The 25969-nt window shown below is 34.0% G+C and overlaps 1 protein-coding gene across 3 annotated transcripts in view; it reads right to left on the bottom strand.

Annotated features, from left to right (window-relative positions):
• LOC118199319 (uncharacterized) overlaps positions 1-25969 on the bottom strand; it is a 101209-nt gene that overhangs the window by 20490 nt on the left and 54750 nt on the right. For 2 of the 3 annotated variants that reach the window (XM_035371145.2, XM_035371147.2), the window contains 8 exons: positions 25245-25484; positions 24526-24771; positions 22006-22107; positions 18757-18858; positions 11149-11253; positions 10931-11032; positions 10682-10783; positions 1469-1570 (listed from right to left, as the gene is read on the bottom strand). In XM_035371145.2, the coding sequence (XP_035227036.2) occupies positions 1469-1570; positions 10682-10783; positions 10931-11032; positions 11149-11253; positions 18757-18858; positions 22006-22107; positions 24526-24771; positions 25245-25484 (1101 nt within the window). The remainder of the gene's footprint in view (positions 1-1468; positions 1571-10681; positions 10784-10930; positions 11033-11148; positions 11254-18756; positions 18859-22005; positions 22108-24525; positions 24772-25244; positions 25485-25969) is intronic. The other variant, XM_085827164.1, reaches the window with a different exon arrangement.

Here is a 25969-nt window from a genome sequence, read left to right on the forward strand (position 1 = left end):
TCAGAATATAGTGCTTAAACAGCATGAATATACAGCTTAACATGAAAAATGCTAAACACAATTTTTGCTTACTTACATAAAGGTGAAAAGGAATGCCAATGCATATCACACAGTGAATAATTGTTCAGCATGATATGATAAATGCACATTTTACTGCTATTGAATTTTCTGGAGCTTTATTTTCATTAAACTTATATTTTTGAATGTTAATTATTTATTATATATGTGAGTTCATATTTAAGTGCATAAGATCAAAACATATTACAAAGAGTATCTACTATTTTACATGTGTTGCCGCCCAGATGATATAGTGGTTAGGGAAGCCTGACTGCTATGCCGATGGGCCTGGGTTCGAATTTCGGAGATGGCATGGTTGTAACTGCCCGTCCCTTCATAGGAGGCGATGGTGGCCCACCTATTAGGTGCCTCCATAATAAAGAGACCACCTCATCTGGCCTTGTATAGATTAATGGACTGGGTTACACTGTAACTGTTCACAACCTGCCATTAGAATACATGTGTTGCATTTTTATGTATTTTATTTATGTTTTATTACCATGTATATTATGTAATTTATTTGTGTTTTATTTTCCTATCATTATTGCTGCAAATAATTATGCTATTTGTACTTTGAACTTCTCAAATATATTTCAGTTTTCAGCAAACTAGATCTCTGTGCAAATAAGGAATGCCCCCTCAAATAGAACGACACCATTCAGGCAGCTAGATTTTTCAAGTTTTGGAAAATCTGAGTAAATGGTATTGCAATATGCGTACGGGTTCCTAATGAAATAAACGCACACAGAACCGAAGAAAGCTTGAAGAAATTAATTTTTTTCAAAAATACTTTAAAGTTTTGGAACTTTTCACCCAAATGTACTCGTACAACTTTTCTCAGTATGACAGAGCACAATCAACAGTTAGCACGTCAAACTACTAAGAACGTTAATCACAATTTTAAAACGAAGCATCTCAAAAGCGTAAAGCTTGCCAGTAGTCTTTCAATACTTTGATCTCTCAGCTAACTCTGAGCTGAACTCTGAACTATTACACAAATATAATTCCGGATGCAGTTGCAGTTACATTGGAATCGGAAGAAAACGTCACCAAATGGTTCCCGAGTTAGACGACTTTATGCGATTCCTCGACAAAATTTGTCCCCAAAATTATCGCCAGTTTGACGTTAGCCTGCTCTCGTCTAGCTATTTACCCCAATGTTAAGTGAACTTACCCTTGTAACCTTATTTCTCCGGCAATGGTTCGCTTCTTGACGCCTTTCATGTTACTAAATGCAAAACTATAATTTACATATAATTTCACTAAAAATCTTTACGCATGTACAAAACTCGCAACAGTATTATATGTTAAAAAAGACTGTTGTACAGAAACTAAAATACAGTTTATGAAACTCATAGCAAGAATTTCAATACTGGACAGTTTTGGAAACAAGTGCGAAAAAGATAATTACCTATGCATGTTCCATTTAAATCTATGAAATTGTCTTCACAGATGCAGCTTTTGGCTCCATACGCATCAAAAGAACATACTGAATTCAGTCCACAATAGCATTCTATGAATTAAAAAACACATCGAATAGAGCTTAAATATATTTCTCTTGAAGTATATATTGCAAAGCTATACTTGTTTGATAATGTTGTACTTGTTTACACATAATACAAATATTTAAATTAGTAATTTAGAAACATGAATCAAGAAAATCGAGTACCAGACACATAATTCCAATAATGTAGCGAAGCGGTATCTTAACTTTAAATTAATAAACCTAAGAATACATCAATGCGAATGGACTGTAAATTAACCTTTATTCGGGAGTTTGAACTTTCGAACACAACACATCACAAAGTAAAACGACAGATTTACAATTAGCGGTTTTAAGAATGCAAGAACAAAATGCGAGCTGTCCATACAATCTGCGCATTGCGAAATAATATCTCACAGACAGGCAGAGAGCTCTGGTGGCCGAAACATTCCGCCCGGCGTTGAAGCATCGTTTCAAACTAAATAGCTTTTACAAAATGAAATTATCATAACAATATTAACTTATGCAAAAATGTATCATTAAAATATTCACAAGAAAACATAATATGAAATTATGCAATGAAACTAAATTGTTCTCAAAACAGATGCACAGAAGCCTTGATACAATTCAGGAACTTATAGTTAAAGCAAAGTACAATGTTATAATGCTTTAGGGAAAAACACTTAACCATTGATAGGCAAAACACGAAGTTTGTGAATTGGCCTTGTGAAAACTCCGTTAGCAGTTTTGATCTTCACGATACGCACAATATTATCTGAGCTAGGAAAAACTTCCATTGGTTTTCTTCTTCGAGATGCAAAGCTCTTCAAAGCGGCAATAAAAATGATTCTGATGTAAGATTACCTACTAATTCAATATGTATAGCTCTTGTAATAAAACACACGAATACACAAATGTAGCATTTCATTGGTTTTACTCCTCGACCTTGCCTGGGCTTCACTTGAAATGGCCCGGCGTAGTCAATTCCAACTTTGGAGAAAACCTTTGACGGAACGACTCTAGACGATGGTAAATCAGACATTATTTGGGTAGATGTTTTAGCTCGTACACGATGACATTTCCAAATCTGTTGTCTTACAACTGACCTAGCGTGGATTATCCAATATTCTCTTCTAATTACTGATAGCAATAGCAGGGGGCCAGCGTGAAGATGGTATATATGAAAATGATGCACTATAATCTGTGTTATGTGATGTTTCTTGGGCAACAAAATAGGATATTTTCTGTCCTGTGCGGTGTTGGATTGTCATAATCTTCCTCCGACGCGTATAAGTCCATTCTTATCGATAAATGGGTTCAAAGAAGGATCTTACTATTTGAGTTTAACGGTTGATTCTTTTTCAGAAGATTATATTCATTAAAAACTCATCCATTTGAACTACTCTAACAATTGCATTTTTAGCGTATTGCAATTCTTCGGTTTTAAGGTAATCCTTAATCCTTTTTTCGGTAGATTTAGCTGAACACCATGCGATGATTCTTTTAAGTTTCAAAAATGATGAAACTTCATTAAGGACTGGAATTTGCGAAGCGACTGTTCCAATTGAACAAGAAATATTTTTCCGTTGTTACCTTAAAGACTCTTCTGAAAATGTTAAGTTGATAGAGAACGGAATATTATTTGAATTAAGCCACTGAGGACCTGTCCACCACAAGTCATGAGTAGAAAGCTCTGAAGGCAAAAGACCTCTTGATGCGCAATCAGCTGGATTCTCCTTTCCTTTTATGTGATTCCAATGCGATGATGGTAAGACTGATTGAATTTCTGAAACGCGGTTGGCTACGAAGGTTTCCCAGATATTTTTCACAAAATTATCCAATATCCTGAAATATCACCAAACATTTATTGGATAAAGGCTCAGGTCGGAGTTCTTGGTAACGAAGAAGCCGATTCAGCAGCCAAATCAGCTACTACCAACAATAATATCCCTTCAAGAAAAATCTCCTGGCCGAAATCATACCTCAAGAAATATCTACATAAAATCAGCCTCCAAATGTGGGAAGAAGAATGGACAACAATAAATACAGGAAGACAATTACATCAAATAGCACCTCATGTAAATGATACATGTACAATGGTCAATGGTTATATAAACCGCTTTTTAACTGGACATGGGCCATTTCCCACATACTTCTTCAGATTCAACATCTCTAACTCTGAGCAATGTGTATGTGGAAAAAAAGGTGATCCAATCCATTATATTACTCAATGTCCCTTAACAAAGTCAACTCATATTAAATTGTCTAATTCAAATATCAATGCCTTCCTTCGTTTTGCAATTACCAACAAACATTTAAAAAATAAAATAGAAAATACAATCAAATATCTATCTTCAATAGGCAAACATTTATGTGAGCACTAATGTAATTAATGTCAAAATTCATTTTTGAAGCTGAAATTCATCTAAAACTTTTATTATCTAATTATCTTAAAAACAAACCCTTGCAATAATAATGATATAGTAAAAAAGGGAAAAAGAAGAGGAAGAAGATACAGATTAATATAATAAACTTTATCTCAAGGAACTATTAAGAACTGTTATAAATTATGACTGTTAGCCTACTATTATTATAGCTATTATAACTGCTATAATTATATCTAATTGATATATCAATCAAAATATCGACATACTATTTATACTGTTATATTATGTTATATTATACTATGTGTTTTATTATACTATGTACTATTTTGAATATTACTTTAAAAATAAACTGAAGTGTAGTGGGACTAAACCTACATTACTTATAGTAAACATTGGGTGTCTCACTACATTTCCACCTGAACCTGAACCTGAAGGTTTGCCAGCGTGTTGGTTCTGATTGTATCCAGGACAAAACTATCATTGAATCACTCCATGCGTAAATATCGTCTACATGAATTTGCAATGAATTCTGCACAGCTTGAACCAAATGCACTAATAGAACTGCAGAGCAGAGTTCTAAACGAGGAATAGAGATTACTTTCAGGGGAGCTACGCGAGTTTTTGATGTTAGTAGCTGCACGGAAATTGAAGAATGATTTGAAGACTTTAAATAAATCACTGCGGCTTAAGCTTTCTCCGATGCGTCACAGAAACAATGAAGTTTTACATTTGTAAATTTGAGCAATAATACTCTCCTAGGAATATGAATGCATTCAAGATTTGCGATATCTTCACAATAGATTTTCCATCTTTGATTGATTTCATCTGGCAAGGGATCATCCCACGAGATTTGTAATTTCCATATATCTTGAAGCAAGATTTTTGCTGCAACTATAAAAGGTGCTAACCAACCAAGTGGATCAAAGATTTTCGAAATAGAAGGTAAAATTATTCTTTTAGTAGAACACTCTCTGTTTTCGATATTTCCTAAGTGACAAGTAAACTCGTCTTGCGTTGGATACCATTCGAAACCCAAAATTTTATTGATTTAGTATCAACTACTGTACATGAAAAATTTGAGTTCCGAGCAGTCAAAGCAGTTTCAAAATCGAGCGATCATTTGTACACCATTTTTGCAATTGAAAGCCACCTTTTTGTAAAAGTTCACTCAGTTGTGAAATTAACTCTACTGCGTCCTCTACTGTGTCTGAACCAAATAGGACATCATCAATATAACAATTGTGTAATATTATTTCAGCTGCCTTTGGGAATTTAGTTCCTTCGTCAATTGTTAGTTGTTTGAGTACGCGAGTAGCCAGGTATGAAGCGGAAGTAGTGCCGTACGTAACTGTGCACAACCTGTAAGTTTTAATCGGCTTCGATGGGTCATCTCACCACAATATTTTTTGGAAATCGCGATCTTCATCATGAATTTGAACTTTTCGATATATTTTCAATAAGTCGCTAGTAATGGCTATGGGATAGCATCTAAACCTCAAACGAATAGTAAATAAGTCGTCTTGTACCTTGGGACCATTCATTAGCGTGTCATTAAGCGATATCCCTGATGTAGTTTTGGCACTAGCATTGAAAACGATGCGTAGTTTTGTGGTAAGACTGGATTCTTTTAGCACGTGATGATGAGGTATATAATAAGGAAAATTTACTTTATCTAAATTATCATCGGATAATTTTTCCATGCGTCCAAGTGATAAATATTCGGACATGAAGTCTTTATATTGTTGATATACTTCACGAGTTTTTATTAATTTTTGTTCCAGAATAAGAAAGTTGCGAAAGGCTGATGGTCTGAAATTACCTAACTTACTTCTTTTAGGCTTGAATGGCAGTTTTACTGAGTAACGACCATTTTCACTACGCACGTGATTTTACACGAAATAATTTTCACACAATCTTTCCTCTTTAGTTAAAGGTTTCAATGTGGGAATTTGTTCCAAATCCCAAAATGATTTAACTAATTCCTCCGTGTATACGTTTAGCGTATTGACTGAAACCTGCTTACGGTTTGGGAAATCAAAATGTGTAGTTCCAGCAATTACCCATCCTAACTTAGAACAACATGCAAATGGAAGATTTTTGCCACTTTTAATTACCTCGCCATTGATTAAAGTAAGGAATACATTAACTCCAAGTAAAATATCAATTTCTCCCGATTCATGAAATGTAGGATCTGCTAAAGTTAAATCTTCGAAACTTTCATATAAATTCAAAGGTAATGTTACACTTGGAATGTTTCCTGTAATTTTGTCTATTATGTAAGCGGACGTTGAAATTCTGTAATTAGTATTAAAATGAGGTGTAAACAACAAGTCAACTTCTTCAGTAGTAGTTGTATTGAAAGTATCTAAGCATGACACTAATATCTTCGAATCCTTTATGCTCAATCCTAAACTGATAGCTGTTTTCCGACGAATGAATGATTTTTCACTACCTGAATCTAGTAAACATCTACAATTTATGAATTTCATTTTTTGAGTTTTGAACCTTAATTAAAGCAGTACACAAAAGTACATGACTACGTTTACCATTAGCATGAGCTCCAAAATGTTGATTTTCATAGTTGTTTGCACAAACAGTTGGAGAAACCTCACTCAAGTTGTTTTCTGGTTTAATTTGCGATTTCGGAACAAACACTTGTGCTTCCGGTGAAGGGAATCTAGATGCATTTTTGGTTTGAAATTATTTTCTAAATGCAAAATGCTATGAGGATGCTTAAAACAATGCTTGCAGGTATTTGCACTCTTACACATTTTAACTTTATGGATATTAGACAAGCAATTAAAACAATGTTTATTAGTCTTAACAAACTCTATTTGTTTTTGCACTGGTAAATTAAAAAAATTAGAACACCTGTATAAAAAATGATCTTCTTTACAAAATAAGCAAGTAGAATTAGTAATCAGAGAAGTAACCCTATTATACACTGGTTTATCTGATTTATGCGTTTTACTAATTAAAGGTTTACTGTTCTGTAATATTCTAGCGTAATTCTTCAAAAATTCTATCAAGTGATTCAACTTTGGTATTTCGTCCTTTTTAAATTGTCGCTCCCACCACAACTTTGTCGAAACGTCAAGTTTTTGCAAAGTAATATACAACAATAAAGTATCACTAAAATTATCTATCTTTTGATCTAATATTTCCAATGAGCGAGTTATTTCGTTTACGTTATCTACTAAATATCGAGGATGCAGATTCCGTTTGTATTTGTGAAACGTTAAGAATTCTTTTAATAAAAGCAAATATCTGTTCTCTCTTATTATAAAATCTCTCTTCTAGTAAATTCCAAGCAATACTGAAATTTTGATCAGCTATGGGAATTGACTGAATAATGCGATAAGCATCATTTTTCAAAGAACTCTTTAAATATTGTAATTTTTGAGCTCCAGATAGATTTGGATTGTTGCGAACACTAGCGTTAAATAAATCTTTAAATGTTATCCATTCAGTTAAATTTCCGCTAAATGTGGGTAAAGATAATTTCGGTAACTTTAAACTTTCAGAGATTGATTCAGGTACGACAGGTTTATCGCCATTTGCATTTACGACCTTGTAAATCTTTAACTTACGAATAATTTTTAAGTGAACCTCCTCAATTTTCTCTAAAATCGACTGTTCTTTTTCAGTGAAAGTGTCTATTTTATCATCATCACAATTTGTATAAATTTCTCTAAATAGAGATTTAAAATCTTCTTTAAAGGTTTTACATTTTTCTAAGATTAATTCAGCTTCAGCATTATCTAAGTTATCATAATCTATTCTCTCGAGGAATTTCGTTAACTGTGTTTTCAAAATTTCTTTCGCTTTTTTTCTATATCTGACATTTTGAAAATATTCTAAATTCTCGATTTTACTAATACTTTAATCACAAAAATAGTAGCAGTAATGAGATCTCTAATGCAATTGAAATGCGTTAACTATTTCACTCACCTCGTACACTGTATCCATTGCGTAACTCTTGAGAATTCTAAACCGAAATTGCATTATCAACACCAATACGAACACGTAGAATTCTTGTTCACAAGCGCGGTTTTACTTCGAAGCTCCGGCGTAGGACGACCAAAATAATGTAGCGAAGCGGTATCTTAACTTTAAATTAATAAACCTAAGAATACATCAATGCGAGTGGACTGTAAATTAACCTTTATTCGACAGTTTGAGCTTTCGAACACAACACAGCATAAAGTAAAACGACAGAGTTACAATTAGCGTTTGCAAGAATGCAAGAACAAAATGCGAGCTGCTCATACAATCTGCGCATTGCAAAATAATATCTCACAGACAGGCAGAGAGCTCTGGTGGCCGAAACAGGCGCATAGTGCGTAACTCTGATGAATGAGATTGCAGAGATAAGATTTATCACTCCAAGACATTTTGGAAAAAATTCTGATATTTTCTTTTACACAATTTCAAAATTTATCACCTGTCGTTAATCTTAAAACTTAACAGTAGAATTAATAAGGTTATTCTTTAAATTGTGCTCAGGAAAAAAATTGTTACTACAAATCCAAATTCTATAAGAAAGCCAATATCACAAACTCACATCTTTCTCGTAATATAAACACCGTCTGGACAAAGGAGCCCCTCTGATGCATAAGATAATATAAGTTTCATGAATTTAACATTCTCATACTTTGAGAAAGCACCATTATACGAATATCTAAGTGATATTCCATGAGTATGTCTGTATTTTTAAGTATGTTCAACAGTATAAAATTAATTGTGCACATTTTACCTACCTTATTGTAAACGCGAAAAATTTCGGGTATTCTATTTCAACGAAAATGTATATTTTAACCTCTCCCGGTTCCAATTTAGCGGTATATTTGCTTGATATCTGCGCATACAGACAGAATAAAAAGACTCTTTTTCGCAAAACAGACTGTAAAATGGATTCAGAAGAGATTCATGATGTCTGTACGTACCGTACGTGTGTATATATTTCGCATAACACAGAAATGCGTAATCTCAGAATATTGATATTTTGTGTATGGGACTGCTATAACATGTAAAGTTACTTACGCGGTACTACGCCTAACGAACAGTCATTTGTTTTCATTTGAAACTCTTAATAAAATAGAGAATTAAGTCAGTTTCTGAGTCTTCAGTGTCCTTTTGCTGGGTGGAAGCAAACGTAAAAATATGGGTTTGTGGACCGGAAAATCTGTCTTCCTGCCCGCGGCCTGAATTGCTTGATTTTGCGTAGAACCTCTAATTTTAATTCTAAAAATTGTTTTCTCAACTTTATTTAGTATTTTATTTTTTCCGTAATTTACAATTTTTAATGAAGATGGTTTGAGTTTTATGTATTTTTTCCCTTGCCACGAGGTGAGAAAATTGATTGAATGAGAGATATATCTTTAATGAAATTCGAGGCATAAATGAAATGCGTCAAAATGTGTATAATTTAACAGGCTGTAGAAGGAAGGCATGTGGTCCCCATATCAGATTTCTTTCTTCAGTTCTAAATAATGAAATGCTTCCAAACCAATATCTATTTGATTCTATTAAACTGGTAGTTCGTATAAATTAGATGTTCGATAAATTACCATGGTAATTTTCAAATTTTATATAGCGGGAAGGAGATAATTAAGTTCCATATTAAATATTAAAATTATTTGAAAGCAATTATTTGAACGTAAAATGTGAATTTACAAGCTAAGTAAATTAAAGATTCAACGCATTACATTTACAAAGAAGCTTCACATAAATATGCTACTCAATTTAAAATTTCTACAAAGGCATAAATTGCTGCTAATGCATGCATTCATTTAAACTTCGTATACGGTAATTATCTTTGCAATTTTTTGCTATTCCTGACAGATATGGAGTTTACTAAAATTAATGCGTAAAATATATAGAATCAGAAATGTATATAAATACAGAATAAATCTAAATGTAAAAACCAATTAATATTTTCTCATAACGTAGAGTAATGAAATCGGATTTATAAGAATTAAGTTATAGATCCACTAGCTTATTCTGAAGCAGAAATATGTGCAGTGGCCTCGTAGGGACTCGAACCCTGGATCTCTCGAAATATGCGCCGAGTGCGCTACCGTTACACCACGAAGGCATTCTGGACGGAGGAAGAAAATACCGTATACACCCTCCTTTAAAGGGCGACTGGAGATGAGAGGACCCAGTCACAAAATCCTGTTGGTTACGAGTTATCGTCCACCACCTTCTAGTTAAAGCGTCATTTGAAGGGTCATTATTTTTTTTTCGGGGAGGGGGGGAGCATAACATATGAAAAAAGGTGCAATGTCCTCTTTAGGAATCCAATATGGACCTCTCGAATACGCTTGGTGTAATCTATCGTTGCTCGACAAGGCATGCGGAAGCTAGGGAGAAAATTCCTTACGTATAATATTTGTGTTAAATATTCTGCCAATAAGTAATGTATATTTTTTTTCATTAAAGCAGACGATACAAAAATATAAAACACTACTAAATATACGCTGCTTACAGCAACAGTCTACCGTAATAGATGGATACATCTCTGCTGAGTCTGAAAAAACGAAAAAAAAAAAATTACCTACATATAATAATCGAAATTCTATAAAACCTCCATTGCAGATATAATATTTTCTTCCTAACTCGTCAAATTAACATAAAAAGTTATCTACGCAGTGGCAAATTATGGGTTTAAGGAAGAAGTATAAATTTTTAAAGCATTGGGGAATACAAATGGCATCCTCGGGAATGTAGAAAGTAATACTGTCAAATTTACCTTCACACGTTCCTTGAAATTCTAAGAAACCTTCTTCACATATACATTGCTTATGCCCAAGCCAATCAATTGAGCATGTTGAATTTCCACCACAGTTGCATTCTGTGAAATTAAAAAAATATCAGAGAACTACAGACAGAAATCCTAGTTTGGGCTTTATAAATTGCATGTAGCTTAGATCTTATTAAGGATTCTGAATTAAAAATGATAAGTCTATCTTAACTTTGCTTTTCTAATCACATTAGTTACCTTCGCATTTGCCGTTAACTTCTAGAAATCCATCTTTGCATGTACACCGCATTTCACCTAGTCGATCAAAATGGCAAGTAGAATTTCCACCGCAAATGCATTCTGTCAATATAATAATTGTTAGAGTAACAAATCCTTGAAATTAGGAGAGAATTCCGTGAGCAATCTTGTAAAATCACATCGGAAATAAACTTTTAAAAAGGACACAAATTTATTACCTTTGCATATTCCTTCAGATTCTGCAAATCCGTCTGGACAGTAGCAAATCTTTATTCCATGACTGTTAAAAGTACATGATACATTCCATTCTCCACAATCGCATTCTACAAATTGAAAATAAAATTGATCACACAATATAATTCAGCAGATAAAATGTTTGGAAATCATAAAATTAACACTGAAAATTTCCTGATGTAATTACTATGCAAGAAATAACTTTTTTCTGACTTTTATCCTCCGGTGTTATGTATTTGAAAGATTAAATATTATATTCTTGCTGATATGAAATGAAGTTTGAAATTTCCTATTGAGTTGAATGCAGCCCGAATTAAGTCTCCATTGTCAATTCTTTTCAATAAATACCTGTGTTTTTTTGGCAGGAAAATCAACTTATAATAAACAATGTGTTTCAGAAGTACAGAACGAGGTTTTAAGTGTACAAGACGTTTTTCAAATAATTCTGGGTTTATGGAGAATATATGCTTAAAATCCATATATTATCTATACGTCATGTCACATAAGCATGGCCATTAAAGAAAAACAAGTTGAAAATGGGTGCTAGATTTATTTGAAAACCATGAACATGATTATAAATAAAAGTATTTTTATCACAGTTTATGTTAGGTTATTACATTATTTTTATCACAGTTTATGTTAAGTTGTTACATTCTTTTAGATCCAAAAGCAAACCAAAACTAAAGCTTTGTTTTATTTTCATTTATTCATTCTTTATTATTTATATTTATCATTATTATTGCTAATCCAACAAAAATGATGTTCTGTGTTACAAGTTGTGAAAATTAAGCTATAGATCTTTTTAAGTTGTTGTGCAAATATATAGGCTATATTTTTCATGTAATTATTAATTCAATTCGCTTTGCTAAACAATTAACAACACTTCACAAACCACTTATTACGACAACCCTAGTACATTTCCCCACTGAATACATTTACATTTCCAACGTGAGAAACATTTACATTTCCAACGTAAAAGAGTGAGTAAATTTTAATTTTCTTCCTAGCATTGTTCATCAATTTGTATATTATAGGTTTGAAGGATATGGCACGGGGAATATTCTTAAAAGACATGAGTCCACATCGCTAAAACACAACTTTATTAACACAACTACCCATTAAAACAGGAAACTTCAACACGAATACTCGATCTTTCTGATACTCGAGATAAGGGCAATTTAAGGGAGTTTCGCGCTGGAGGTTATTCCGAAAACAACATAACGCCATCTGGTGGCGCTCACAGCCGAACAAAACACTGCCACAAAATATCGGGCCAGTGACAATGCCGCGACACAAAAGCGGTTGATTGTAAAATTATAATTTAAGATATACACATTCGAATAAAAGTTATACTTTAAAATGCAAGTATACAAAACAAGAAGCACAAACTATAACAATATGCAAGTAATAATACGCATAAATTCTAATTGAAATATATAACAATACAATGCATATCTTAATTAAATAAAAATAATGAAAAGTTAATAAAATAAGAATTTTCAGCTACTCCCACAGAACATATGTAAAGCAATTAATCAAGTATTTGTATGCTGCAACTTTTGCAGCAAACCATAAGAGAAAAGTATTGAATTATACTTGTATTATAGTGATCAGTTTTTGGAAGAATGAACACGACGTCCAATGTGAGTAATTAATTGTTTTGGAACAATGTTTGAGTCTTCACAGACTTTTCGTGTGGAATCTGAGGAATTACAGGGGTATCTATACGTTCCGACAACATATACGCTTGTATTAAACAATCGATTGAAACTGTAATGTGTTTGTTGTGTACCTCAATAATTAAATTTTTGTCCATTCGTTTAACAACGGCATGAGGTCCAGTGTAAGGTGGAGTTAGAGGAGATGTAACGGAATCCATTCGTAGAAATACATGAAAAACGGTTTGAAGTGCCTGGTATACATAAAATTGATGGTTGAACATGGTTACAGATTGGAATCGGTCAAACTGAATACATGACTGATCGAACGTGTGAAGCACGAGATTCAGAAGGAGGTACCAAATTAGTACATTCAGCATATTCGAGGGTAATCTAAGTGTGGTACCGTAAGAACGTTCGGCACAAGTAGCATCTGTATCTTTCTTATTGGCAGATCTAATACCCAACAGAACTATAGGCAGAATTTCTGTCCATTTTGGATTGTTATGAGTCATTATTGCATTTTTAAGCTGCCTATGAAATCTCTCATTCAGCCCGTTGGACTGAGGATGATAAACAGCGGCTCGAATCCGGTGTGTACACAAAACCTTTATGAAATCCATAAATTAAGTTAGATTCAAAATTTTGCCCTTGATCAGTTGTTATAGATACCGGGCAGCATACTTCACAAGTGCACATCTATGTAGCCACTGAGGGCGTGGCTTCTAGGATGGACCAATGAGCATCCAGTAATATTTCTATCATGTCACATGACCTTTCGCGTGCTTTAAGATTTAAGCAAGATGGTTGAAAATATTCTGCAACGCAATTTTCTGTACAAAATAATTAAAGCATCGTCGATTGCTTCTGAAACTTATCATTGCGGAGTTAAATCAATTATATGAAATTATGAAGATTTCACTACCTGGTTGAAATAAATGCAAACACATGTTGGATACTTCGCAAAAATATCGATGTGAAATATTACTTAATATGTGGTAAATAATATGAAGAAAGAAATATGTGATAAACTTCTGAGCCCAAATGCAATCTTTACATAAAACTATGCGTATGAGAAAAATATTTACACCAATTATATATGAAAATAGAAGTCAGCACTTTTTATTGCAGTCTATATGAAAAAGATGTTCTATAATAATAACCAATGCATAATTTTATTCAAAGTGAACTATACTAATTTGCATTCGTGTACATTTAGTGTGTTAAATTTCCCATTTAATAACTGCTCACTCTTAAATGTATACTGTCTACACAAGAAATACTCATCAAACAGAGTGAATTCATCGTATTCAATTTATTCACATATAATTTTTAATGTTAACAATGGATATAATTAGATCATATGTATTCTGAATCTTACACTTTAAAATCAAAAGAATGCAAGCACTGAAATAAGAAAACACTACATTCATTGTAACATTTTCAGTCATTCTCAGCTCATTAAAAAAATATATACTCTTGAATTATCTTAATTCACATAATATGCTGTGAACATCAATCCTAATATTAATGCGTGATAAAAATCGCGAAAATGAAATGTCAGCGATTAATCAAACTCAGAAAACGAAAGCGCTACGAGATTTTCTAATATTACGCCATATATTTATAACTGCGAAACAAATGCAAATTAAAACGTAAACATACGCTCACATGCACGAAGATTTAGCGTCACAAGAGCAATAGCAGCTCATTGGTCCATTTTCGAAACCCCTCCCTCAGTGGCTACGCCGATGTGCATTTGTGAAATATGCTACCGGACAGCCAAATCTAGCTATCCAGTTATGCACTAACGCTTTCCAAATCGTGTGAACTGAGATGTCGGCAGTAGGTATAACTTCCTACCATCTGGTAAAACTGTCAATAATTGTCATACAATAATGGTTACCTTCAGACGATGGAAGAGGACCTATGAAATCAATGAGCAAATCTTGCATCAGACAAGGAAAAGGTACCCAACGGTGTTTTTGAATGCCTATGAATCTTAGAACTTTGGCAGTATAGACAAGATTGAACTGCAGTTTTAATAAATTTCTTCCTATTAGGGAAAAAATATCGCTTTGATTAGTTTTGTTGAGGCTGAAATACTGGCATGAGAAAGACAGCGGAAAAATGTTAGAGCGAAAAGATTTAGGAATGAATAGATGAAGTATACCTGTGTTCATATTGCAGTAAAGAGTAACATCTTCGAAAAAAAAATAATGTTTCTCTAGTTTAAAAACTAGCAAAAATTGAGATAATAAATCTTGAATTTCAGAGTCCTGTCTTTATGCTTTGGATAATTTTTTATAATCAATATGTGGATTATCAGGTACTGAATCTATTTCCACCCTACATAAGAAGACAGCAATGATATTGTTACGCCCTTTGATATATCTTATCTCAGTGAAAAAGTGGCCAACAAAATAAAGATGGAGCATTTGCCGAGGAGAGCATTTTTCAGGCTTTTGCTTAAAAGCATATATTAAGGACTTCTGTTCTGTGCAAATTGTAACGGCCCTGTCTTCAAGCATGTGCCGAAATTTTCTAATCGACAATAATAATAGTTTGTTCTAATAGTTCCTGATCATAATTTGACCATTTCCTTTGACTTTTGTTGAGTTTAACGGCTAGAAACGCAATGGGTTCTCAAACTGAATTATGCAATTGCCTTAATGAGCTACCAACTGCAACGTCCGATGCATCAGTACAAGGTTTCGAGGTAGCAGGAAGAGTTGCGTCGGCAATTGTTTTTTTTTTTTTTTTTTTCTGCATTGGCGAATGCTTTTTCAGCTTCGTGGTCCCATTCGAGAGGGTACTCTTTTATTTTGCTTGGTTGTGAAGATTTCGATTTATTAATGTGGTCTCCCAATAACCTATTCAAGGGAGCTGAAACAAGCTAGACCCTTGGGAAAAAACGTCCGTAAAAGTTAAAAATCCCGAGAAAATTCCTTAACTGAGTTAAAGTGTTGGTTTAGGAAAATTTTGAATGGCTTACATTCTGATGGTTAAAGGTTTTAAACCCTGTTCAGATAAGTGAAAACCTAAACCCTCCAACGATGTTACACCAAAATTGTATTTAGATGCATTAATTCTTAGCTTATACTTACTTAATCTTTAAAAAAGAGCTTTCAAGTGTATCAAATGCTCACTTTCGTTCTTGGACGCAATCAAGATATCGTCAGCAAAAGCAAATAATCTTGGCAGCTCACGAATTACTTCATCGATAAACCCCTGAAGTATTGCAGCTGCATAGCACAGCCCAAATTTCATTCTTGTACTGTCAAAAAGTTCGAAAGGAGTGGCAATAGTTTTATGGATACCAGAAAGTGTTTAGGAAAATGTGTATCATATGGATATCTGTTTTATGGATATCAGAAAGAGAATGGAGTTTGATGATAGGCTTTAACTAAGTCTAAAGACTTGAGAAAATACCTTTGTTCCATCCAACTCCCCTGCAGAAATACAAATGTTGGGAAGAAAATATTTATCCCTCACTGTCTGAGCGTTTAACCTCCGAAAATATCCCACAGGGTTCTACTCAGTTCTCACACGTTGGGAACAAGATATTTATCCCTCACTGTCTAGGCCCACCAGCGGCCGAGCGGTAAAGACGCTGAACACTGGTAGTTCGGTCTGAGGTTCGAATCCCGCGAACGGGCTGGCTGCATGGGCGTTTTCGTGGTTTTCCCCATGTGTAACGTGTATACGAGCCAGTTTCCCTTAGAAAGTCCTCCACGAAAGGAATCCCTCCCTTTAGGCAGATAGCCCTGGTGTGCTTTGCCATAATTAAATACACCAACACCAACCCTCACTGTCTAAGTGTTTAACCCCGAAAATCTACCACCATATGGTAGGTATCTTTCTTTGACACCATGTATAGATGAGAAAAATAATTACTTTTGGAGGGTCGAACGAGGCCTAAATTGATAATTTATTTTTGGTTTCATTCTTAGCAATTCTTAATCTATCTTTCATGTAAGCCTAGTCTACATGAAACCTCTAGTAGGACGAATAATTTCAATGAAATGCATAGTATTATGCTTAACAGTGTCTTTAAGATCAGAAAGCTGCCCCGGTGAATTATAGTTAGACAGTAATTTAGCATATATACGCTATTTACACTAATTCCTTTGATAGAGTACAGATGTGTGTTAATGCCACTGCAATTAATTTTTAAATCAACAAGCTTCCTTCTTAAACGTGTTATAAATCAAAATAATGCAAAACCTTAGATACAATAATATTCGTTGACACTTTACACACAGGAAAGTTGACGCTTTACACAAAGGAAAATTAAAATTGCAACGAAGACCGAGGTCGAGACTTTGGTTTTTGTCCGTAAACCGGAGTTGGAGTACCGTTGGCAGCAGAAAATGTCATAATAAGTGTCTGACGCATTTCATCTTTAGTTGTTGGGAGGAGACTTATATGTGATGCTGTGTCACACAAAAAGACTTTCTGTCTTTAATAAAAAGGCAACAAGATTCAGAGGGTAAAGCGCAAGTCGCCATTACACTCTCGCCGGTTCGTTTCCCTGAAACATACATAGTGGAACACAGTTTTTGGATTTTTCATTAAATTTGCGATGATACCAGCAATAGGAAAAATTCGAAGCAGTCCAGCTAAAGAAATCCGCTTATTGTTAGAGCGGCTGCAGCGCGCAGCCGAACACTGCCAATATATAATAACTAATTTTAATTAAACGTATTAATATAAAAGGGTATATACATTTTTATTTTACTCTTTATTTTGAAATTAACATTTTAATATAAAAGAATGTATAAATTCGTTCTTGCTTTTGATTTTGATTTTGATTATGAAAAAATGTTTTAATCTAATATAATGCAATCATTTGCACATTTTTCTATTAGTGTCGTCTCTTGTATGTATTAAATTGTACAAGTATCGATAGCTTTTTAATTGTTTTTACACTACTGTGAGAGTGTAGGGGGTATGATTTTTATAAAATAGGAATCTCATTTAATTCAGTTCTTAAGGAATACATGGGATTAAGAAGAATATCTTATTTATTTTTTTTATTAAATTTATGATAACTTTTTTTGGCTTAAGTAGACTAATATTTTTCTAATAATTGGTTATTATTCGTAGCTTATGATCTAAGTCTAGCAAAATAACTAATTTGATTCTTACTTAGAAAAAAGACGAAACACTCTCACTTAATTTGGTTATTGTTAATTGATAGTAGATCGTTTTTTCTAAGTATTCACCAAGACTGGGAGTTTGATATAACTAGAATTGCTTTCAGCGTAAAATATTTGGTAATGTTAATTTAATGGCAAAACATTCAAATTAGAAAATTATAATTTGAGGTACAACCTTAAACAAATTCCTAGGGACGAACGTAAATGAGCACAAAAGAACTAATTCGGCAGAATGAACGCATATAATTATAATCCAAATGTTTATAAAAGTAAAATTATGAACAGTGCGGTACATCATAAAAAACATACGTCCATCGTCAATTTCGAGTTGAGTAGAAAATTTATAAAGAATAAAAATGATAACGTACTCATGAATTTTCATGCCTTTTGTAATTGGCCCAATCTGAAAATTTAAATGTTTTATGTTTGCTTTTTTGTAATGTTTTATGTAACTGAAAAATAGGAACTATTGTGTTTTAAATTAGAAACGAATAAATTTTACACTAAGCTTATGCAAAAATAATACTTCCTAAGAGAATACCGACTTTTGTTTAGAAATTTCTTTCCTTTGGGCCTATGAGCTATGAAGTATTTGAAAGTCTGCTGGACTGAAACCTAGTAATTGATATTTTGCAAACCTTTACAATTTTCCTCAAATTCCTAAAAGCCGTCTGGCCAAAGCTGTCGAAGATACATGATTCATTCTTTGGATATGCTAAAAATGAAGATATTCAAATTTATATTCATAAAAACACACTTGGTCTTTTCTTACTTCTGCAAATACCCTCGTATGGTGCATAGCCATTTGGACAATAGCATTCTTTATTGCCATAGCTATCGAAACGGCAATCTGAATTCCGTCCACAGTAGCATCCTGCAAATAATAAATAGACATTTTTGAAATTATAATTAATTTACAAATAAATTTGCACTTCCACATGTTATATTATTTAAAGAAATGAAAAAGCAGCATTATAATACACTGGTTTCCAAAAATTAAGGGGAAATCACAAAAAGAGCGGTAACTCGTTCAAAAATAAGCCAATAAGTACAAAATATAAATATGTTATCAAATAAGAATTGCTAAGTAAACCTACAGTATGCAAATTAGTGGCGTTGCAATCAAAATGCAACATCTGCCAAGGGAATAAAATTGTATATTTCACAGCAAGCCTGCAAATTTCGCTGTGTTACTGAGATAAGAAATCTGGGATAGTTCATTTATAGTAATGAACTATAGGCATTTTTTCCGAAAAATTGCGATGGAGAACTGTTGGAAGACTAGAGACATGAGAAAGTGAGAAGTGGCCAGACGACTAAATGTGAGTCCTTCTGCGGTTCATAGAGTTTGGCAACAATTTCTAACCACAGACTCGGAATCCAAAAGGTTCAGCCCAGGATGGCCAAGCCCTACGATGAGCGCTGACACACACGAACCAAAAGAACCTCAACTCCGACTCATATCAGGTCCTCCTTTGCTGAAATGACTGAAAGTTCATTTCAGCAAACGTCAATTGTGTGCAAACGCTTCACGAAGGAGGTCTGCACACGAGGTGATTAGCCGTTTGCATGCTGCTCACGTCACGTGGTAGAAGGGAAAATTTCAGGTGGGCACGTTAACATGTCACTGGACAGCTAATTACCGGAGGGCTTTTTCCATGTACGGATGAATTCAGGTTAGCCTCCAAAGCGATAGTAGGCGTTATTCGATTTGGAGAGAACTTGGAAGCTGTTATCATTCAATTATTAATCAAACATCCGTGAAAGAGAAATATACAGAAGAGGTACTGTCTATGTTTGGAGTGGTATATCTTTGGATGAACTCATAGACCTCCGCGTCTTTTCACGTGGAACCATGAATACTCAGGCCTATAGAGATGACATCCTAGATGCTTATGTTCTGCCCTTATACCGGGACAATATGTGATAAGTAGATGGGTGACTGCTACAAGGTGACAATAGGTGACTGCCACAGGATGGCAACGAGCCCTGTGCAGTCTAGTGTTCGTGGATCTTCAGCAGCAAACAATTCAGTGCTTGGAACTGCTTTGCAAGAGCAATTATATTCAGTATGGAGATAATACTCCATACTGAATATAAGTTTCTTATACTAAACTGACACATCCGATTTCTTTATTTTATACGTATGCTAATTACTATAACACTGTAACTGTCTGGTAATTTCTTTTTTTGTTATTTTATATCTTGCTATGTGGGGTATACTGTGGGTCTGGGTCATTAAATTCTACATGTAACCTTTTGAGTAACAGTCATTTTGGGAATTCAACTTTAATTAATGATAACCACTGTATAGTATCTTAATTTTTATTAAAGATTCTTAAAAAACAGCACACATATGATCATTGATGCTGAAAGAGCGAATGGGAATTTCTTTCTAGACTAGGCATCCCTGAGAGTCCAACAACTGAGCCATCAGGATTTACAATACCATCTCGGCAGATGATGTGCATAGATTGATGAGTAACAAACAGTACGAAGAATGGAGGTATACAAAACTAAATTGCAGAAGTATAGAAAAGAAGGACGCATGATCCGCACAACATGGGGAATATGGCATTACGTACGAAAATAGAAGAGGAAATATAGATGTTAACAGAGATCAAAACTTCATGAAATAATTAATAATTTTATATTTGGACGCTATTTACTCTTGTAAAATCCTATATGCTTACATAATTTTCAAAATATAGAGTGTTGTAAAAAAACCCTCTAATCTATATAATATATTCGCAGTTAAATCCGTATATTTTATATCGATATATAAAAATATCACAAAATATAGAGTGTTGTAAAAAAACCCTCTAATCTATATAATATATTCGCAGTTAAATCCGTATATTTTATATCGACAGAGTGATTGAATTAACAGTTTAATCTACAAAGTATCCCACAGTAAATTTATCTCACAGTAATATTGAAACATATAACAAAATATAGCCCACAGAAAAGAAAAACACATTGCAACACAAACTAAAAAATACAATATGGAAAGAAAGTACAACAATAGTGATTAAAATTACGTGAATGCGCAATAAAAGCCAAGAGGAGCGCAAAACAGGGATTACTTATGAAAAGGAACTAATAGAAAATTTATGCTGCTAATAACAACACGTAAACGCAGTTACATAAAAAGTCTCATATGTAAAGTGTAACTTAACATAAGGACGATAAATAGAAGTAAATAAACTTACGTTTTCGTGAAGCTGACGAACGTTAGGATGTGGGTATGCAGTTATACGGATAAAATTATAAATGCCATATGTAATCCGTATACAAGCAGACAGAAACGTAATATTTTTTTTTAATTTAACAAACGCAGAATAGTACAAAAAGTTTCAATGGTATACATTTACAGAAGCATAGTTGAATGCATTCAAAACAGTTATTTTAATTCAAAAACTTTCAAAGGATAACACAATAACACAGATTCACAGAAATATTATTAGCACAAAACAAAATAAATCACCTTTGGATGAAAATAGATATAAATGAACGAATATAATTAATTTTCTTAAGAGTACAGTAACTAGAAGATCTTATTGCGACCTTTCTAAGATTATCAGCTGACGCACTGTAGGGGTAAAGGGTAAACCAGCATAAATATTATTATGAAATTTGTATATATGTAAATAATTTTAGCGAAATTATATGTGAAATTGTAGTATTTTTTAGAAAGAGACGAAGTTCTGCCGGAAACATAAGAATCCGGGCACAAGTCTATTTAACATTGAGATAAAAGACTAAACGGATAATATGGCAAGAAATCGCTAAAATCGACAAAAATGGAGACCACTTGGCGACATTTGGTCACATTTCTCTATAACTGTAATTGGTATTGCAACTGGTTAATTGTAATTTACCCTTGTATGTAACTGTAACCGTATTTGACCCTGATGTGTAATTTAAGCTGTATATGCCTCCAATTTGCCGATAATTTCAAGAAGCAAGAGAACAGAAAAAAAACAATTAAAAATACCTGTTAGAAATTAAGCACAATTACCTTTACACTCTCCTCCAAACTCTTTGTACATCTTATCACAGTTGCAAGTTTTCTCTCCATGGTTATCAAGTGAACATTTTCCGTTTGGTCCACAATTGCACTCTGGAATGCAAGAATATCAAACAATGAAATTTATTACTATTGTGGAGCAGGAGGGGTACAAATATATTGCTTAAATACCTTCAAGTAAAATGCAAACGTAACTGACTGTAAATTATTGTAATTTACTAGAGCTTAAAATTTCATGAAACTTTCACGTTTCCATTTTCACAATTACGAAGATTTACTCCTTAGTGAAACGATCCAAAGCATCTTAACTTAAAAGTAACGAATGCTTATTTAATCGTAGCGATGTTAGGTAAAACACTGATAAGAACAATGCTGAAAATCTTCAAAGCAATGCATCCTATACATGAAAAATCTAATTTTTTATACAGAAAACCAAAGATCAACAACAACAAAATTTCTGCAAACGTATGTGCAGAAGTCATAATTAAATACGAAAAACAATTACTGATTTAGTCTGTCTTTCAATACATGTCTCCTATCTAGATATACTCTTCCCCCACACCAAAATTAGGAAAAAAAAAGAAAAGAAAATTATATATATTTTTTTGGTAAATATTATTACAGATTGGTAAAAGGGTATATGATATTAAATTTGTACATAATTGCGTAAAAACGCTTGCTGGTATTTCAGCGAATTTTGCCCTTAAATGCATACACATGAATTTGACATCTGCATTATTAACGTACACTGCTGGCTACCGTAAATGCAACACCCTGAAGGAAGCATGCAAATAACATGAAATTTACAACATGCATTAGCGGAGGTGAGATATGCAATACAATTTCAGCGCAGACGTACATCACGCGCGCCTGTGGCTCCACTTCAAAGCGCTATTTAAGGCTTGGACGTTTCGACGATTTCAAGTTCGGCAATTGTGTTTTTCTTGTAGTTTTTTAAAAAAAAAAAAAAAAAAAAAAAAAAACCCGATCAGTTATGCCTTGTAGTAAACAGCGATTATCGTTTGATCAAGTATCCGAGTTCGACAGAGGAAGGATAGTGGCCTACCGAGAGTGGGGATTATCTCTCAGGAAAATTGGTAATCGTGTTGCACAAAAAACCGAACAACTGTAATGCGGGTATGTGACCGTTAGATGCAGGAGGTTACGACGGACCGACGTGTTCGATCGCATCCACCTCAGTGCACCCCTTCAAGTGATGACAGGAACATTGTGCGCATCGCAGTGACGGATCGCTCAGTCACATCACGAACCATAGCACAGCACATTCAGTCTGTAACGCATCATCCAGTGTTTGCGTGTACCATTCGAAGCTGTTTACAGCAGAGTGGTCTGTCCGCAAGACGTCCATTGCTTCGTCTACCCTTGCCGCAGAACCACAGACGTCTCCGCCGCCAATGGTGCGATGGAAGAAGGATGTGAACGGCAGAATGGAATGCAATTGTCTTTACTGACGAGCCACGTTTCTGTCTGCAACACCAATATGGTCGGATTCGAACCTAGAGACACTGTGGAGAGAGGATGCTGAACAGCTGCGTTATCCACCGCCACACTGGTCCTGCACTGGGTATTATGGTGTGGGGCGGTATTGAATATCACCCTTAAACTGCTCTAGTACGCATTGCCGATACTTTAAACAGCCAGCGCTACGTCTCCGAGGTGTTGGATCCAGTTGTCGTTCCTTAACTTCAGGGCTTGCCCACAGGTATATTTCAGCAGGATAATGCGCGACCCCACGTGGCACGCATTGTCCAAGGGTTCTCTGTCAATTTGCTTCCCTGGCCGGCCCGCCCTCCGGAACTTTCGCCGATAGAAAACATGTGGTCCATAGTTGCTGAACAACTGACTTAGATTACATCCCAAGCTGCCACACCAGATCTACTTTGGCAACGTGTGGGAACTGCTTGGTCTGCTGTACCCCAAGAACACATCCAAAGTCTCTTTGAATCAATGCCGAGGCGTGTGGCAGCAGTGATCTCCAACAATGGCGGCTACTCTGGCTACTAATTCTGAAAGGAACCACACTTCACAGAAGATCATAAATTTAATCATTTGATACTTGGTCAACATGTTATCTACTAAATAAATTTTGTTGTGATATCTCTTGTCTTTCTTGTTGTTGCAATTTGGGTGGCCAGCAGTGTATAATGCACATCTTCTCAAGTGGAAATTTTGATCTAAATGATAACATAAAAAGGTGCATTTTGTACGCAGAAAGTCTTAGCATTCAAACTGTTTCCTTAGTATTCTGCCCATTATCTGAAGAACCTTTGCATTTAGAATCATAACATTATAAAATTGTCAATTTAGATATGCAAAATTATTAATTATAAAATATTTTAATAAAATATATATAATATATAAGGTAATTCTTTAGTATAATTTAAAGAAATGAAACTTGTATTCACTTGTTTTGTTTCTTCGGAATATTCAGTGTAATGGTTAGGTTTTATTTTCGAAAAAGGAAGCGAAAAATGAATTTTTAAAACTTACCTGTGCACTTCTTCCTACTGGCATCAAACAGTTTGCCAACCTCCTTGCAGATACAGACTGCTCTCTCTGTTTTATTGTCATATGTACATGCGACATCATTATCCGTACCACAGAAATTCGTTTCATTGCAATCAATAATTTCGGTGCAGAAGTCACCGGCAGTTCCTGGCAAACATGTGCAGAATTTCAGACTTCCCTCTCCGGTACAAGTACCGCCATTTTTACATTCGTTATCATGACAAGGTACTGGAAATATATAATAATTACCAAATTGCGTAATTTTTTAGATATAATTGAAACTCTATTAAGTAATTACATTATAATTGCATCTTGAGATAACTATTTAACAGAGCTTTAATTATGACTAAAATGGTAAACTTCGTACACAAATTAAAAAGAAAAAAATTCGTTTGATGTGGACACCATAGGGCTTTCTTTTACAGCTTATTAAATTATACACATTTTTATCTGAAAATCTTTTAAACCTATTTTACGTTCATGCATACATGCTAACATTGCAGTACATTATTATTATTTATGTTACAGCATTGCTTTGCAAAAAATATTGAATAGGAGATGTTGATTTAGTTAATATATTGCATTGCATTAAGAACCAAGATACTAATTAAAGGAAGCAGTAAACTTTTAGTAGCCTTAGTTGTTTTAAAAATATTCTTCTTATAACTTACTTTAATTATACAATTAAAATGTTTGCTTACCAAAACATCCTGTTCCATTGAATAATTTATTTTCTTCGTTGCATTTGCAAGAAGCTTTCCTAGCGGCATTTTTATCGAACTTGCATGTTGCGTCATATAGCTTGCATTTCCAAGTAAGTTCAGGAGTACAGCCATTTACGATAGAGCAGTTATCTCCACTTGTACCTAACTGGCACTTGCAGAAATGTTCTTGATTGCAGACTCCTTCGTGTTTGCAATCAGAATCGTCGTAACAGCTTTCTAAATTAGAGAAATTACATTCACTTGGCTGGATAAAAGGAAAATCATATAATTTGAACATAAAATGGTACTTGGCTAGGAGCTGGCACCCGAAGATACACTGCCAACAATACTGTCTATTACACTACTTTCCTGGGAGCATACTGGCAACGCTAGAAACAGTTAGGATTTCTTCTAGAAAGTTGTTTGAGTTTTTATTATTTATATTTTTATTTATTTGTTTGCTAATCGTTTAGTTTAGGGAAAGTGGAGAGAAAGAATCTTATTTTATTTCAATGTCAAATTGATATTAATTAGAGCTAAGCGTATATGCGTCTCTTTTCTAATCTTCTCTCTCACAAAAATTTCTTTGGCCAGCTTTTAGCATTCGTGAAAATTTTTATTATATTTTCCAACATACGTGTACTTATTGTGACTAGAAATGAGCAGCACTTTTATCGGACTTGCATTTTGCATCATATAGCTTGCATTTCCAAGTAAGTTCT

The sequence above is a fragment of the Stegodyphus dumicola genome, chromosome 11 (assembly GCF_044657685.1).
Source record: "Stegodyphus dumicola isolate Sdum_Otavi_A_Nest chromosome 11, ASM4465768v1".
NCBI classification, from domain to species: domain Eukaryota; kingdom Metazoa; phylum Arthropoda; class Arachnida; order Araneae; family Eresidae; genus Stegodyphus; species Stegodyphus dumicola.